General features: G+C 32.6%; 1 protein-coding gene across 1 annotated transcript; it reads right to left on the reverse strand.

Annotated features, from left to right (window-relative positions):
* Positions 1 to 313: 313 nt before the first annotated feature.
* abcb6a (ATP-binding cassette, sub-family B (MDR/TAP), member 6a) lies at positions 314 to 14,423 on the reverse strand. The gene is made up of 20 exons (XM_051118720.1): positions 14,239 to 14,423; positions 12,411 to 12,957; positions 10,137 to 10,274; positions 9,865 to 10,054; positions 9,694 to 9,786; positions 9,409 to 9,601; positions 9,039 to 9,160; positions 7,200 to 7,309; positions 7,004 to 7,069; positions 6,768 to 6,893; positions 6,353 to 6,429; positions 6,186 to 6,249; positions 6,007 to 6,092; positions 5,845 to 5,902; positions 4,525 to 4,629; positions 4,260 to 4,434; positions 2,602 to 2,714; positions 1,833 to 1,927; positions 1,653 to 1,721; positions 314 to 1,566 (listed from the first exon to the last, which is right to left on the reverse strand). Exons 2-20 carry the CDS (start codon positions 12,924 to 12,926, stop codon positions 1,407 to 1,409), a joined length of 2,556 nt encoding a protein of 851 aa, XP_050974677.1. The 5' UTR covers positions 12,927 to 12,957; positions 14,239 to 14,423; the 3' UTR covers positions 314 to 1,406.
* Between the last annotated feature and the right edge of the window lie 4,913 nt (positions 14,424 to 19,336).

Genomic DNA, 19,336 nt, shown 5'->3' on the forward strand with positions numbered 1-19,336 from the left:
CTCTTTTTGATGGACCAATCGGAGTAGTTTATGATTACTCGCTACGGCGTTTTAAATTATTCTATTTGAAATTGCGCAAGCAAGATTTTTATTTATATGAAACATATTTTACAGTAATAGAGCAGCGGATTTAAACGATTACATGTTCAGTGTGTAAAAATATTTCCAATAACACATAAAACCACACTGATTTGAATGAGGCTCAGCAGAGTTTTTGTATTTTTGGCCGTCAAGCGCCCCCTAGAGTAAAAACACCAGAAAACTCTCTCTCTGTGCCAGCTGTTGTTCTAAAGAACAATACAACACACAAGAGTAATAAACAAAATATTGCTTTTTATTATCATTTTAGTGATATTTATTTTAAAATACCTATGGCATTTGAATGTACATACAATATTAACTATGTGATCAATAATCAGAAAGAACATATTATTATACACATATGACCTTCTTTGCCTTTATTATACAATAACATACATACAAAAAAATCTTAACAGACTTTATCCATCCTGTTACGACTGAGTTATTTTATCCAAGGCAAATTTTGTCAGTTGCTATTTCTCCACCCGCTCTTTGAACAATAATTAAAAACTACTACAATGCGTCTTTGTCTGGAAATCTACATAGTACAGCAAATACACACCCCAATGGCTCATTTCAACCTTGTCCCCTGAGTTTAGTGTCAGTCCTATAAAGCGAGAGAGCTCCTTTGTCCCTTTAAATAAACTGAAGTTGTACAGTACAGCCATCTATTGCATCTAAGCAATAAATATCACCACGCACACAGCATAACAACCACACACAAGATAATAAAGTAAAAAAGTCAGATAACAGTGCACATAACATATCAGAAATTAGCATTAAAACTGATTGACGAAATAATACCCTGTTCCTATAACCTTAAACATAATCTTAGCCTGTACAGAAATTCATACATCGGTATTTTACTGTTACACAATGGCACCAGATCAGTTTCCGAATGTTTGCTTTGACAAAGAACAGCAAATTGGAAGCATCAGAAAATGAATTCAACCAGAGAAATCCACTTAAACAACGGATAAAAATAAACCTGCTATACATTCAACATAATTAATTAGTAGTGGAAGGATCCATAATTGTCAGAGCATTATTTTATCCAATGCACAATAACACGTCCGTCAGTCTTCTCTTATTTACGCCCATATAAATTATCGTTATAAATGCACTTTGAGGGAAATGAGTGGGAAGTAATTGCAAAGGAGTATAAAAAAGGACTTAAATATCTTACAAAAAAATAATAAATTCTTATATGCAATATGTGCCACTTATAAGAACTGCTGAAAACAATATGATACTAAATAATTATCATTCATGCCAAAACAGCTTTGGACGAGCTTAAAATGCACACAAAAGCAGATCTGATGTGTCTAATGTCCCTTGTGTCCAGCAGTGGATGTTTGTGGCTGTAGTTTCTCAGATTTCCTGTCCTTGGTCTCGGTGTCAGAGGCCGAGTCTGAGTCTTGTGCCTGCTGCTGTTTCAGCCACATGTCTGAGTACAGGCCTCCCTTCGCCAACAGCTCCTCATGCCTACCACAAATAACAATAGTGCAGTTTAAACCGCATAGCTCATGTATTAACCCATCTGTGATCAGTATACCAGTAAATAAACCCACCTTCCTCTCTCCACAATCTGTCCATCACGAAGGACAAGAATCACATCGGCTCCAATGACAGTTGACAATCTGCAATATACACATCAGTGATGGTGTTAGTACAATAAGAAATTCTACTTTCATGGCTTCTTTTACAGTATAAGCGTAATCGATGGGAGATTGATTTAATGGTGTGTTTACCTGTGTGCCACCACAATGGTGGTTCTGTTGGCGCAGACTTTAGCCAGCGAGGCCTGAATATTTCGCTCGGTCTGTGTGTCTAAAGCAGATGTGGCCTATGGGTAGAGGAAGGTAAGTTAGTCTTCAGAAATTCTGTGCTTTACACAAATTATAGTGTTTCACATTAGTCTGAGTTTTTGTTCTAATCAAAACAAGACAATTGCATTAACCCAAAATCCGCATGTTAAACTTCAAATATGTGACCCTGGACCACAAGACCAGTCATACGGGTCAATTTTATGAAAATTGATGATTTACACTTCATCTGTAAATCAATAAATAAGCTTTCCACTGATTTATGGTTTGTTAGGACAGGATATTATTTGGCCAAGATACAACTATTTGAAAATCTGGAATCTGAGGGTGCAAGAAAATCTAAATATTGAGAAAATCACCTTTAAAGTTGTCCAAAAGAAGTTCTTAGCAATGCATATTACTAATCAAAAATTAAGTTTTGATATATTTACGGTAGGAAATGTACAAAATATCTTCTTGGCACATGATCTTTACTTAATATCCTAATGATTTTTGGCATAAAAGAAAAATTGAAAGAAGTCTCTTATGCTCATTAAAGCTGCATTAAATTGAACAAAAATGAAGTAAACATTACTTGAACTTGCTGAAACAATTCAAAACATCACAATAAGAAGTCATGGAAACAGCAGGCAAAACTGGGATAGTTCCCACATTGCATATGCATTCTCCCATAATGCACTGGTTAATGTCTTACCTCGTCGAGGAGGATGATCTGTGGTGCTTTGAGGATGGTGCGAGCGATGGCGACTCTCTGCTTCTCTCCTCCGCTCAACTTTAGCCCCCTCTCACCCACCTGAGTTTCATAGCCTACAAATAAATATCAATTATGTATGTCAGCTATAATCTTAAATGTGATCCTGGACCACAAAACCAGTCATAAGGGTAAATTTTTAATTTTTCCATTGATGAAAATCTGTAATCTGAGGGTGCAAAACAATTTAAATACTGAGAAAATTGCCTTTAAAGTTGTCCAAATGGTCTTAGCAATGCACATAACTAATCAAAAAATAAGTTTTGATTTATTTATGGAAGGAAATTTACAAAATATCTTCATGGAACGTGATCTTCACTTTATATCCTAATGATTTTTGGCATAAAAGAAAAATCAATAATTCTGACTTATAAAAGGCATTGTTGGCTATTGCTACAAATATAGCCGTGCTACTTAAGACTGGTTTTGTGGTACAGGGACACAAATATTATCAAAAAGGATGGCATACTAAAGTTATTTTAGTATACTTGTAGCTTCTATTGATATTCATTTTCATTTAAGTTAAAGTTTTAGATGTGTTTTTGCCATTTCATTTTTGTTCATTTTTTTAAAAACTATTTTTTTTTTATTATTTATATTTCAGTTATTTTAGTAAATCAAGTTAAACTAAATGATTTTATAAATTTTATATAAGCACATTTTATAAATGTCACATTTTGTATATTCACTGACTACAATTTAAAGGAGAAGACAAAAATTTACAGATAATTTTCTCACCCCTTTGTCATCCAAGATGTTCATGTCTTTCTTTCTTCAGTCGATAAAGAAATTTTGTTTTTTGAGGAAAATAATTTAGGATTGCTTTCCATAAACAATCTCAACCGAGGAATTAGGGTCTTATCTAGCGAGATGATCGGTTATTTTCTAAAAAAATGTAAAATTTATATACTTTTTTAATCTCAAATGCTCAATACAGTTAGGCTAAGTTGAAAAACTCCCATCTCATTTTCTCCTCCAACTTCAAAATCATCCTACATCACTGTTTTACCTTTTTTCGTAAAGGACATTTGACCTTCTTTGCATATTCACTTTGTAAACACTGGGTCAGTACTTCTACAGCAATGTAGGATGATTTTGAAGCTGGAGGAGAAAATAAGACGGGAGTTTTTCGACCAACGCAGTAATATTGTACGCATGCGCAATGCAGAGCTTGACAAGACAAGCATTTAAGGTTAAAAAGTATATAAATTGTACTTTTTTTTAGAAAATAACCAATCGTTTTGCTAGATAAGACCCTTTTTCCTCGGCTGGGATCGTTTAGAGCCCTTTGAAGCTGCATTTAAACTGCATTTTGGAGCCATGTGGGGCACATTTTATGATGGATGGATGCAATTTATTGGACTTATATTGTCCTATTGAATATTATAACACCCATTCACTGGCATTATAAAACTTGTAAGAGCCAGAATATTTTTAATTAATATAACTCAGATTATATTCGTCTGGAAGTAGAAAGTCATATACACTTAGGATGGGTAAATCAAGGGGTAATTTTCATTTTTGGGTGAACTATCCCTTTAAGTATGATTTCAATGCTGCAAGTTGTAGATTCTGTATACATGAAATGAAGTGGTTCTCACCCTCCGGGAAGGTTATGATTTTGTCATGGATGTCAGCCGCGATGGCAGCCTCCTCCACCTCCTGATCAGAAGCAGTAACTCGACCGTAGCGGATGTTGTCTCGAATGTTGTCATTAAACAGGACGGTATCTTGAGGTACGACGCCAATGTGAGCACGCAGAGAAGACTGCTTCACCTGAGACGCACACAACCAGACTTTGCTGTGACAGGAATTTCAAGGGAATGTTTGGGTTCTGTTTTGTGCTTGCATTAATGACAGGTTTACCTTTGAGATGTCTTGGCCATCTATTTTCACACACCCACCCTGAACGTCATAAAAACGGAAAAGCAGACGGATGATGGTGCTCTTTCCTGATCCAGACTGTCCGACCTGAAATAAACCAAAAAAATGTTTAAACATACCTTAGCGAGCAGTATAAATTTTCATGTTTTTTAAAAAAAAGTCTCTTTTGCTCACCAAGCTTGCATTTATTTGCTTCAAAGTACAGCAAGAACAGTAAAACTGTGAAATATTTTTACCATTTAAAATAACTGTTTTCTATTTTAACATATTTTAAAATATAATTTATTCTTGTGTTCAAAGCTGAATTTTTAGCATCATTACTCCAGTCTTCAGCATCACATGATCCTTCAGAAATTATTATAATATGCTGATTTGCTGTTCAAGAAACATTTGTTATTAATATTATTATTATTATTATTATCAATATTTAAACATTTTTTTAGAAATTAATACTTTTATTTAGCAAGGATGCTTTAAATTGATCAAACGTGATGATAAAGACATTTATAACGTTACAAAAAACTATAAATGCTGTTCTTCTGAAAAAAATCTACTCAGCTGTTTAAACATAATAATAATAATAATAATAATAATAATACATGTTTTTCGAGCAGCAAATCAGAATATTAGAATGATTTCTGAAGGATCATGTGACCCTGAAGACTGGAGTAATGATGCTGAAAATTCAGCTTTGAAATTAAAGGAATGAATTACATTTTAAAATATATTCAAATAGAAAGCAGCTATTTTAAATAGTAAAAACATTTCAAAAATGTACTGTTTTGCTGTATTTTGGATCAAATAAATGCAGGCTTTGTGAGCAGAAGAGACTTCTTTAAAAACATTACAAATCTTACTGTTCAAAAACTTTTGACTGGTAGTGTAAGCCAGTTTTTCTCAGATTTTTTTCATTCTGATATGCTGATTTAGTGTTAAATTATTAATAATGGTTCCTCTTATTGTTATAATTGTTTTGTTGTTGTATTTTTCATTTGTGGAAACTACAATTAATTTTGATGAATAGAAAGTTTAAAAAAACTTTGTAACAACAGAAACGTCAGTCACTTTTGATCAATTTAATGCCTCTTTACTGAACAAAAGTATTAATTTTTTTTTGTTTTGTTTTTAAAAAAATCTTATCCCAAACTTTTAATTGGTAGCATATCATGGTTTTATGGTTTGCACAAAAATATTAAGATGCACAACTGTATTCAACATCGATAATAAGAAATGTTTCTTGAGCAGCATAGAACAGAACACAATAGAATAGAATAGAATAGAATAGAATAGAATAGAACTTACAAGTGCAACTGTTTGTCCGGGAAGTACAGTAAAAGAGACGTCTTTTAGAATCTCCTTGCTGCAAAAATATCCACATCATATAAAATAAAAGCTTAATATTGCTTATTTGTGACACAAAATATTACAAAAACGATAGAAACAAACACAACTAAAGCTGCTTACCCCTGCGTGTAGCTGAAGAAGACATTCTCAAACTCTACTTTTCCTTGTCTGTAGTTGAGGTTTCCTGCGTTGACCTCATCCTTCACCTAAATCAAATCATGAATCATTAATTAAGTCATTAATTATCCCAAAGCTTCTGCTAAATAATAATAATAATAAGTTAAAAACCATCCACTCACCTCCTCTTCCTCAGTGAAGAGCTTGAACATGCTTTCCATGTCGATAAAGGAGTTCTGGATCATTCTGTTAGAGGAAAGATAAACCTTAACTGTCGACTCTTTACTGTTTGTTCTTTTTAATATATATATATATAGTTATCTATACACTGATGAGAAAAGCTTCATACCTGTAGTATGTGCCAAACCAGTTGAGAGGAGTGTAGAGCTGGATGATGTACGTCCCAAACAGCACATAATCGCCTACCTGGAAGACCACGATGAGTTAAATATAGTTCAAACATTTGGAGTCAGTAAGATTTTTTGTAGTTGAAATAAGTCTCTTAAGCTCAACAAAGCTGCATTTATTTGGTTAGAAAAACAGTGATATTGTGCAATAGCTGTAATTTATATCTGTAATGCCTTACAATGAATTTAATGCACCTTATAAAACAATAATCTTTCCAACAGTAGTGTACATTTATGTTCCTTCTTTCTATATATTTGAAATATTTTTCCTGCTCTAAACCATACATTATTATTTGATGGCTTCAGAATTATCTGGCAGTGGTCTGATATCTTGAGGTGTCCTGACTATTTTCGTACCTGAAACTTTCCCTCTGTCACGAAATATGCACAGAGCAGAGATCCGCTCAGAAGACCCAAGCCGATGATGAGGTTCTGTGTTTGATTTAAGAGCGCCAGAGACGCATTGGTCTTCCACTCCGATACCTGAGCAAAATAAAAAGTGGTGTTTATTTATATTACTGTGAGCTCTTCAACATTACATTCATTTCAAATAAACTACCTATAAAATACTGATGAAATATAACAAATGTTACCTGATATTTTAAGATGGCATCCTCAAAGCGACCTACTTCATAACTCTCTGCATTGTAATATTTCACCTGTTGACAATATCATAATTCAATCACAGCATATGCAACCCATATTATTGGAATTATATTGTATAGCACGAGTTCACTATCTTTTGTAACACACATTCTGATACTTTAGCCAAACACAATAAAACCATACCGTCTCAAAGTTCAATAATGAGTCCACAGCTTTCGATTTGGCATTGTTATCTTGTGTGTTCATATCTCGTCTGTACTTGGTTCTCCATTCAGTGATAACAATAGTGAGAGCTGACAGAGACACGGATAACAGCAATCAATCAATACATCAAATGCTGGTGTATCTGGTATTTCAATTTTTATTTCTTTAGTGACTCCTGAGATGAAAGAATCAAAAACAACACTGCACCTTTTTCCTGAGTTTAGGTATATTCAGAACTACTGTACACACTACTTGTGCAGTATGCAGAATACTGTTCGCATTTTGTGAATTAACTGTGAAGTAATATCAACTGTGATTTTACAATAATTGTTTTTATTTAAAAAAAAAAAAAAAATCATAGAGTGACACCAATAAAATATGCTACATAATGACTGTTATTTTGATATTATTTCAAAAGTTTTTTTTTGAAGAATTTTCAGCTCACCAAGCCTGCATTTATTTGATCCAAAATACAGCAGTAATATTGTGAAATATTTCTACAATAAAATAACTTATTTCTATTTGAATATATTGTAAAATGTAATTTATTCCTGTGATCAAAGCTACATTTTCTGCATCATTACTCTAGTCGTCAGTGTCACATGATCCTTCAGAAATCATTCTAATAGGCTGATTTGCTGGGGGGGAAAGAAATTATAGAAATTAATACTTTTATTTAGCAAGGATGCTTTAAATTGATCAAAAGTGACGATAATGTCATTTATAATGTTACAAAAGATTTCTATTTCAGATAAATGCTGTTCTTCTGAACTTTTAATTCATCAAAGAAACCTAAAAAAAATCTACTCAGCTGTTTTTAACATAATAATAAATGTTTTTGAGCAAATCAGAATATTAGAATGATTTCTGAAGGATCGTGTGACACTGAAGACTGGAGTAATATTGATAAAAATTCAGCTTTGAAATCACAGGAATAAATTACATTTTAAAATATATTCAAATAGAAATCAGTTATTTTAAATATTTCAAAATTGTACTTTTGCTGTAGTTTGGATTAAAATAAATGCAGGCTTGGTGAGCAGAATAGACTTATTTAAAAAAACATTAAAAATCTTACTGTTCAAAAACTTTTGACTAGTAGTATATACTGCTGAAGTATCAGCTTGAACTTGAATTTATACTGAATTCATACAGATTTGCTTTAGTCCTTTTTAATTACGTTTCACATTTTTTCCACATCTATTTATGTATTTTATATCTACTTAATTTTAATACTTTAACTTCAGTTGTTAAGGCAAAATTTCAACATTTCTATAGTTATATTTTATGTAATTTTAGCTTTATTTCAGCAACTGAAAATTAGTTTTAATTGTCTTTAGTTAATAATAACACCACTGGTGTGACAAAAACATGTAGCATAAATGTTTGCATACTGCATTCGGTTTCACATGCTACACCTACACCTACACATGCTATTGTTCTGCACAATATGCTAGCATTCAAGCTAGCCATTATCCCAACCTCTAATTACAAACCCAAACCAGCTAGACAAGGTATTCAAATTTAACTTTTTAAGTGTAAACAAGACCTTTGCTTACAAGACAATAATATACATACTTTTTCAGTTACTTAAATGTATAATTTACTTCTACTTTAAATACTTTCAAAGATTAGATTAGTTTAGATTCTTTATTGCCAATGCACAAACATACAACAAAATTATAGTGCACTCAAAGAAAAGACTGGACTAGAAAATAAACTACAGTAAGTAAAGAAGCAACTATAACAGTATGTATAATCAGCAATGTGTGTGTTGATGTATTTCACATTTAGAAATGACCAGTGTTAGATACTTACTGAGGTAGAGGGCCATGCAAACGAAGACAATGAGGCCAAACCAGGCATTGAAATTGGATATGAAATAGACGATGGCGATGACAATGTCAGCAATAGTGGGGAAGATGCTGAACACGATGTAACTGTTGGATTAAACAAAGAAAGATATGTTTCAAGATAATACAAACTGAGATCATTTTTACTGCACAAGCATACTATCTGTACTTAAGTTGCATATGCATGCATGCTAATGCATCCAAGATTAACATTGCACAGAGACCTACTTGTCCTTGTACTTGCATTCAATTGAAACAGCTTGAGAAAAACTGTAGTATCAAGATGCAGTATAATCTAAAGCTAATGCTAATTTTAATACACTTTAAGCTCTCACCTAAGCAGGCTGTTGATGGATGAAGTTCCTCTGTCAATGCTTCTCAGGACGTCCCCTGTGCGGCGGCCCAGGTGCCAGCGCAGAGACAGGGAGTGCAAATGAGCAAAGAGACGCACCTGGACCACGCGGTTTGTGTACTGCTGCACTCGAATCCACAGAAACGAACGCATGTTACTTACAAACCCAGATGCACCTGCAGATGGAAACACATGGAGATCAGAATCTAAAGGATATTCCGCGACATGCTACAAAGAGATGATTCAACTGAGATTCAATTTCCCTCACCGGCTCCACCTCCCTGCAGGAACTTCAGGAGCGCATAAACACACACTGTCGTCGCCAAAGTCTTCCAAGAGCTTCCATCTGTCAGCTGGTTCACTGTGACAGGAGAAAATCAATGTGTTAGCACATAAATAAATAACTGATTCTGGACTAAATAAGGTTCTTATTCTGTACCTATGTTCTTGTAGTAGATGGGTACAAACACATTAATGACGCGCTCCACTCCCAGCATCCCGAGACAAAGCAGCACCAGCATCTGGAGCAGGACGCTGCCTTTAGGCCACATGTATGGCACTAACAGACGCACCTTCTTCCCAAAGTCTTTCCACGTAGACTGATTCTCATTAGAATTGCCCAAGAGAGGCTGAAAACAAGCAAGAGATGTATTAATAAGATTAATCATTATTACATAAGTAAGATGTAAGAGAGAAAATGTAATGTCTTACTGCTCCATGCTCCACATCTCGCTCGTCTTCATTGACCAGAAGCATGTAGGGTCGGCGTGGCAAGCCTGGAGCTTTGAGGCCTAACAGGAACAGCAAACCTGAGCTGAAGTACCGCACCAGCCAGAACCCAAACTCCATCTGCAGACATAAAGTCACAATTACCAATATGTACAGAGTCTGATTTTATCTGCTAGAATCATACATCGCTTTGATATGTATGTAAAAGTGACATTACTATAAAGTGTCTTACATTTTGAGAGTTTTAGTAATTAGAGATTTCAGTTTTTTTGTTTTTTGTTTTTTTGTGGCATGTATTTGATTGCAATTTATCCAGTGCAGCTGACTCAATTTGTCACCTGTAATTAGTGAGTTACCAATAAAAACAAGTGTAGCATTAGTATGAAGTGTTTAAAACAAAATGCATGAAAAAAAACAATAAAAAGATTTTAAATACAAAATGTTTTAATTTAAATACAAATATAAAATGGTAGCTATAAAAAAAAACATTAGACTGAATTTTAATTTTTTTAGATTTTTAGAATTTTCTTACATCTACTTACATTTGTAACAATATGATCTATATTTTTGAGTTACATTTAAGTTTTAAATGTATTTAATGTATTACTGATAATGTATTAAAAGTTCAGTAATACTAATAATCTAATATTTCATTGTATACACTACCAGTCAAGATCAGGATATTTTTTAAGCTTTTTTTTAAAAAAAGACTCTTCTGCTCACCAAGCCTGCATTTATTCGATCTAAAGTACAGCAACAGTAAAGTACAGTAACATTTCTAAATATTTTTACGATTTCAAATATTTATTTAAATATATTTTAAAATGTAATTTAATCCTGTGATTTCAGACCTGAATTTTTAGCATCATTACTCCAGTCACATGATCCTTCAGAAATCATTCTAATATTCTGATTTGCAGTTCAAAAAACATTTATTATTATTATTATTATTATTATTACTATTATGATTATGTTGAAAACAGCTAAACAGAATTTTTTCAGGTTCCTTTGATGAATAGAATGTAAAAAAAACAAACAAACAAAAAAAACAGAATTTGCCTTAAATAGATTTATAAATGTAACATTATAAATGTCTTTAATATCATTTTTGATCAATTTAAAGAATCCTCGCTAAATAAAAGTATTAATTTCTATCATTTCTTATAGAAAAAAAAAGAAAAAAAAAGAAAAATATTTCAGATAAATGCTATTCCTTGGATCTTTCTTTTCATCAAAGAATTCAGGATTTTATTTACTGTTTTATATAATAATAATAATAATAATAATAATAATAATGTTTATTGAACAGCAAATCAGCATATTAGAATGTTTTCTGCAGGATTTTATGACACTGAAGACCTGAGTAATGATGCTGAAAATTTAGCTTTGATAACAGGAATAAATTACATTTTAAAATATATTTTAAAATAGAAAGCTGTTATTTAAAATACTAAAAATATTTCACAATATTACTGTTATTGCTGTATTTTAAATATAAAAATCTTATTTTCATATTTTAATATAAAGAAAATTAAATGCTTATTTAGGAAAATCTGGCAAATGTGTCGCCATTTTTACAACATGCATACAACATTCTAAGTTTACAGCAAGACTAGAGTGAGTAAAGTGAAACTTCCATTCCATGAAGTGCCACAAAAACTTTTATCTGATTGGTCAATCTTAAACAGTTGGGGTGTGGCTAATGTGGGCAGAAAGGAATGCAGCTAGAACTGACCGTGACTCGACAATAATTCCACATGTCACTGCTTACGATTTAAAGACACATAATGACTTGACAATATTGTTTTTTGATGACCATCAAACCTGACAGAATTGCTGAGTCATTGCTGAGTTGTTAGACCTCATCTGCAGGATCCCAAATAGTTATTGTCACTGAAATTATCATTTCACACTATTACCACATTGCTAAGTCATGGTGTGTGAGCAGAATTCCCTGTCACTACTTTCAAACACTTAAGACAGAACAATGGTATTAGTGCCAAAGGTTATGGTACAGAAACAGATGATAATACAATAAAAAAGCACTGAAAAAGTACCCTGCATACTACAGTTTGGTGAATAATTTGACATAATTCAATATGAATAATGAGAGGAGAGGTAAGCCATTAGTTTCCACCTGGTGGATGATAAACAAGCAAAATAAAATCCCATATACATTATTACTTACATTATTACAATAAGCATATGCAAATCATCATTAACATAAATACTCTTCTTAACCAATCACACACACACCTGTTGATCGGACGTTTCCAGAGTCCACCACCACTGAGGACTCATCCATGACACAAACGCCAGGTTTTCGGCCGCAAACGCCACAGCCCAGTACAGCAACAGTACCGTACTGTGTCCTCTGGTTCTGTCCCGCACCAGAACCCTCCTCCTCTCCAGATGCAGCAGGGCCACGGCCCAAATCCACCCTAGCATGGAGAGACAGCCGTACACGACCACATATCCCGGCAGCTCTCCACTCCGAGCGATTCGAAACACCATCCAGCCCAGAGCCTGCAGGACGAGCAGCACTGACAGGCTCACCTGGAGCCGGTAGAGTCGAGAGCGAGGGATGAACTTGGGCTCCATGTCTGTGCCGTAGCGGCGGTAGCATATACACACAAAGGTGCCGAAAAGGAAGGAGAGGGTGAGGAGGACGGACGGCACCAGGGTGAAGTAGAAGCAAAGAGTCAGGCCGCCCTCCACCCAGACCTGCTGCATGGAAACCCCTGCTTCACAATAACTCTTCATCTCTACCATGATGATGATGGTGGAGCCACACAAAGAATACCTGAAAAAAATTGAGGAACCTAATAAACTACAACAAAAATCCAACAACAAAAACATTACAATACATTACATTAGTATAGGGATGGTATCAGATGGTAATACCATATTAGCATATGGTGTTTACTCCAAGGTATTCACTATAAGGTACTAGGGCTGTCAAACGATTAATCGCGATTAATCGCATTCAATATAAAAGATTGTGTTTACATAATCGTGTGGGTTGGTGTATTGTGTATATTTATATGTATATATAAATACGTACACACACGTTAAGAAAAGTTTTTATTTAGTTTAGTTCTATCAAACGATTAATCGCGATTAATCGCATTCAAAATAAAAGTTTGTGTTTACATAATCGTGTGGGTTGGTGTGTTGTGTATATTTATATGTATATATAAATACGTACACACACATTAAGAAAAGTTTTTATTTAGTTTAGGCCTGTCAAACGATTAATCGCAGTTAATCGCATTCAAAATAAAAGTTTGTGTTTACATAATACGTTTGGGTTGGTGTACTGTGTATATTTAGTAAATACACACACATACGTTAAGAAGAAGTTTTTATTAGTCTAACTACAGGGCTGTCAAACAATTAATTGTGATTATTCGCATGCAAAATATAAGTTTGCACCTATATATGTGTATGTATTATGTATATTTATTATGTATATATATATATATACATAAAGATACATGTATGTGTGTGTATTTATATATACATAATTAACATAATACACAGTACACACACATACATTCACAAACTTTCATTTTGCATGCAATTAATCGGAATGGTATGATACAAACACAGTTCTTCGTGCATTTACTATGACAGTACCCTTTTTTTGAGTATGTACCATAGTTACACTTATTTCTTTGCACATATAACATGAAAATACAAAATTTTCCACTTGCAAATGACATTACTGTGGTATTCTTTGTACTTTATAGTGCTGTCAAATCGATCACGATTAATCACATCTAAAATAAAAGTTTGTGTTTACATAATATGTGTGGAGCTGTTGTACTGTGTATATTTATACGTATATATAAAAACACACACGTCCATATGTGTCCAAGAATATAAAAATGTCCAACTTACTAATACACTGCTATGACAAAATACATTGCATGCATTACATGGTACTACCACGTTACTGTATCATGTCCAAAAAAGACAGTCTTGGTAACAGTCATTTATTACCATCTACATTAAAGTAGTATTACAATTTGATACCACGCTCATATAAACTTGTGTTAGGCCAATTAGAAAATGAACTAACCTGTTTTAAATGTCGTCTTTCGAGCGCGCCCTTGAGTAGTTATCCTCTCAGATGAACGTTAGCGCTGCTAAACATTTAAACGTCTGCGTTTGCTGTATGTCCTTGCTGTTATAAACTCACACCTTTCAACTCCACCGTCCATGACTTACACAATAACACCGGGCAGACAAACGTCAGACCAAAGACGGGAGTTCGTTCAGACTTCTCAGGGTCCTAGTGCACTAAAAAACCCTACTCATATGTTACGGCAAAGCGCTGTCATGGGCGGTGTTACTTTTCTCAGCGCTGATAAGAATGGCCCAATCACGATTCGTTGTGAATACTTAAAAAATCCGTTTCGTTGCGGGTGCAGTGGATTTCCACTTTATGTAAAATACAGTAAGACAGAAAACGTCCTAAGATTTATATGGAACTCAATGGAAGATTTTGCTTTATATATAATATATTTTTTTTTTTTTTACAGTAAGACAGAAAACATCCTAAGATTTATATGAAACTCAATGGAAGATTTCGCTTTATATATAATTTTTTTTTTTTTTTTTTTTTTTTTTTTTTTTTTTTACAGTAAGACAGAAAACGTCCTAAGATTTATATGGAACTCAATAGAAGATTTCGCTTTATATATAATATTTATTTATTTTTTTATTTTATTTTATTTTTTTTACAGTAAGACAGAAAACATCCTAAGATTTATATGGAACTCAATGGAAGATTTCGCTTTATATATAATATATATATATATATATATATATGGAACTCAATGGAAGATTTCGCTTTATATATAATATTTTTTTTTTTTTTTTTTTTTTTACAGTAAGACAGAAAACGTCCTAAGATTTATATGGAACTCAATGGAAGATTTCGCTTTATATATAATATATATATATATATATATATATATATATATATTTTTTTTTTTTTTTACAGTAAGACAGAAAACGTCCTAAGATTTATATGGAACTCAATGGAAGATTTTGCTTTATATATAATTTTTTTTTTTTTTTTTTTTACAGTAAGACAGAAAACGTCCTAAGATTTATATGGAACTCAATGGAAGATTTCGCTTTATATATAATATTTATTTATTTATTTATTTTATTTTATTTTTTTTACAGTAAGACAGAAAACATCCTAAGATTTATATGGAACTCAATGGAAGATTTCGCTTTATATATAATATTTTTTTTTTTTATTATTTTATTTATTTTTTTTTTTTACAGTAAGACAGAAAACATCCTAAGATTTATATGGAACTCAATGGAAGATTTCGCTTTATATATAATATTTTTTTTTTTTATTATTTTATTTTATTTTTTTTTACAGTAAGACAGAAAACATCCTAAGATTTATATGGAACTCAATGGAAGATTTCGCTTTCAGAGCAGCCGAGCGCCCCCTGAAGGAATGAACTACTTTATCTTACATCACACAGATATTATGTGACTGATTTTATGTGTATTTTTTTAAAGAGACTAAACAGCAATATCTTATGTATGGTGGTAGGTTTAAAAAGCACTGATTCAAAGAGATAAATACATTGTATATGGGCGATTTTACATAAATGGTCCAAATTCAGAGTTGGAAACTACTTGAAAAAAAGTGTCTTTTTCAAAGAATTTGCAAATATTCAAGATACACATTTCTAGCAATTGTGCAGTTAATACTTATATTGTATTTTCAGAAAGTTTTGGAATATTTTTCCTCTCCCCAAATTTGTTACTACCGAAACACAGTCATAATAATTTAATTAGATAGGTTATATTGACCTATTAAGATTTTGCTTATATCTTTATAGTAAATATATATTTTTTCTATTTTATTAAAAAAAAAACAATTCTGAGGTAAATCAATAGCAATTACATTTTGTACAATATTTTAAGTGTGATTTATGAGAACTGTTTTTGCAAAAGCCAAAAAGTTGATCATACTGATTTTAAAGTTAATGATTCATTAGTTTGAATATACATGGAACAAAACACTATCATAACATACTAGTTGATAATTCAGTATATTTTATTTTTGACAAAACATCCAATGTTTTGGTCATGACAGCACATTTTCTGGAATGACAGTAATACTTTGGTAGCGACCACATCACATTACAGAATTTTATCTTGCATACTAAAACCCTACTAAAACATACTAAAATACTAAAAAAATTGCATAACTGTACTAAAATTGTGTTTACTTCCCCCAGATTTGAGGATTATGTGTTCTCTTTTGTCACTACCGAAACAATTATGACATGTTTTGGTAGTGACTGTTTCAGTAGTGACAAATTTATGGGATAACACCCCAAAAAACAAAGATGTCACTACTGAAACTCCACCCAAAGTTATGCATGTGACTGTTTCGGTAGTGACAATTTTAGATACTTTTGAACCTAACTTAAAGATGCTAATCAACACTTGGTTAGCTAGCACAGTTCTGAACGGTTGTACACATATAAAAACTAAATGTTATGGAATAACTCCCAATAAAGTGTGCCTAATTGCAGAAAAAGGTATTATGTTAGTGACATTCCTTAAAGTTACACTCAGATTTTTCAGACTTTTGAGCACATTTACCTCAAAATGATGGAACTTGAAGGCCTGTCTACTCACACCTTCTAGATATATGAGACAGAGGGACACATGAATATTTCCTGATCATAATTGTAGGGCTGTAGTTAAAATCAGTCTTAGCCAATGGACTAAAACATGCAGTGTTTCGGTAGTGACATGAAAATGCAGGACAATTTTTATTATTGTTTTTTTTACATAAAGCTGCATAATTAACAAAGAAATATATATATATATATATATACACACACACACACACATACATATATATATATATATATATATATATATTTTTTTTTTTTTGCAAGAATCCAAAAGCTACTTTTAAAAACAACAATGGAAAAAATACGAAAATTATTTCTATATCATTTTCATAAGCTGAGATTTAATGGTTAGGGTCCAGGACAGCCATTTCCCAATTGAAAGTACCCAATAAATTATGATTTTGTAAATATTAAGCTTACTAATATTTTAAATATTATTGTGAGTTTTAACAGTTAACAGAAGGATCTTAGTAAACATCTAAGACTTGAATAATTCAACGCTTTTATTGTATTTTTATTTTTATTTTTATTTTTATTTTTTTTTTTTTTTGACAGCAGTTTTCACCAGTTCTGTAGAATGGCCCATGTATAATTTGTACTCATGCTACTGCTGATCTCCTCCTTTTTGTTGCAAACTTAATTTAACCAGCAGAGGGCAGCATTATACAAGCTATGTCTTCTATTTACATGGAACATGTGCAAACGCCGCTCACACTACACACTACTACCTAATATTTTTTTAGTATGTGGAACTTTATGAATGAAATACATTTATATTTGTCTGTTGATCAAATAATGACCAAACAAGATAATTGCTGGCATTATTTCAGGTTAAGTTAGGAAATGGAACGTCAAGCCGTTGATTTGCAATTCAATATTCTGTGCAATGTGATCTGCTGTAATAAATCCAGATAGTCCATGCATACAGAATATTAAGAGATTATGCATAACATAATGTACATACTACATACTGCAGAATTAGCAAGTTGAGGATAACAGTGTGCTTTTGCAAACACAGACTGTTTTTGTTTTACATTGTGCTGATGGTAAGGTAAAATTTTTACTTACTCCATGTTTCTGCACACTTGGAACATGAAAAAAAACAACTGCTATTTTATTTATTTAATTCATTCATGTGTTTTTGTATGTGTATATGTGTTTCTACTTGAATTACACAGGTTCATAATCAGAAAAAATTAACAATTTAGCAAAATTTGTTTTCTCAAAATCAAAACCAAGACATGTCGGACATGTGAGACTGGTTTTGTGTGTCTTGACCAATGAAAACAAGATATGCTCACACAGAGCATTTTTTGAAAGCTGTTGGGAATTCTGGTGGATTTTGCACAGGAATCGTGTGCGTGTGTGTTTCTGGTTCCTGTTCTTGTTCAGCACTGAAACATGTAGTGGTACATATTTTGTCCTTTGCAACAGAAGAATGGCAGTTATTCCAGAGGTTGCTTTTACAGTTGAGGTCAAAAGTTTGCATCCCCCTTTCAGAATCTGCAAAATGTTATTTTACCTCAATAAGAGGGATCGTACAAAATGCACATTATTGCTTATTTAGTACTGACCTGACTAAGATATTTCACATAAAATATGTTTAAATATAGTCCACAAGAGAAAATAATAGTTGAATTTATAAAAATGACCCTGTTCAAAAGTTTACACCCCCCTAGATTCTTAATACTGTGTTGTTTCCTGAATGATCCACAGCTGTGTTATTTTTGTTTAGTGATAGTTGTTCATGAGTCCCTTGTTTGTCCTGAACAGTTAAACTGACTGCAGTTCTTTAAAAAAATCCTTCAAGTCCCACAAATTCTTTGGTTTTCCAGCATTTTTGTGTATTTGAACCCTTTACAACAATGACTGTATGATTTTGAGATCCATCTTTTTACATTGAGGACAACTGAGGGACTCATATGCAACTATTACAGAAGGTTCAAACACTCACTGATGCTCCAGAAGGAAACACAAAGCATTAAGAGCAGAGGGGTGAAAACTTTTTGAATTTGAAGATCAGGGTAAATTGAACTTATTTTGTCTTCTGGGAAACATGTAACTATCTTCTGTAGCCTCTGAAGGGCAGTACTTAATGAAAAAAATATGATATTTAGGCAAAATAAGAAAAGCGTACACATTTCCATTCTATTCAAAAGTTTTCACCCCCCGGCTCTAAATGCATGTTTTTTTTCCTTCTGAAGCATCAGTGAGGGGATGTAAACTTTTGAACAGGGTATTATTTTCTCTTGTGGACTGTATGTAAACATCTTTAATGTGAAATATCTTATTCAGGTCAGTACTAAATAAAAAAAATAACATGCATTTTGTATGATCCCTCTTATTTTGGTAAAAAAAAATAAATAACATTTTGCAGATTCTGAAAGGGGGATGTAAACTTTTGACCTCAACTGTATGTAAAGAGAACAGTCATATAGATTTATAAGGTAAAATATAAGAGTCAAAGGTCATCATCAACGGCCTTGGTGGTTT

Source organism: Labeo rohita, chromosome 1, assembly GCF_022985175.1.
Source record: "Labeo rohita strain BAU-BD-2019 chromosome 1, IGBB_LRoh.1.0, whole genome shotgun sequence".
NCBI lineage: Eukaryota > Metazoa > Chordata > Actinopteri > Cypriniformes > Cyprinidae > Labeo > Labeo rohita.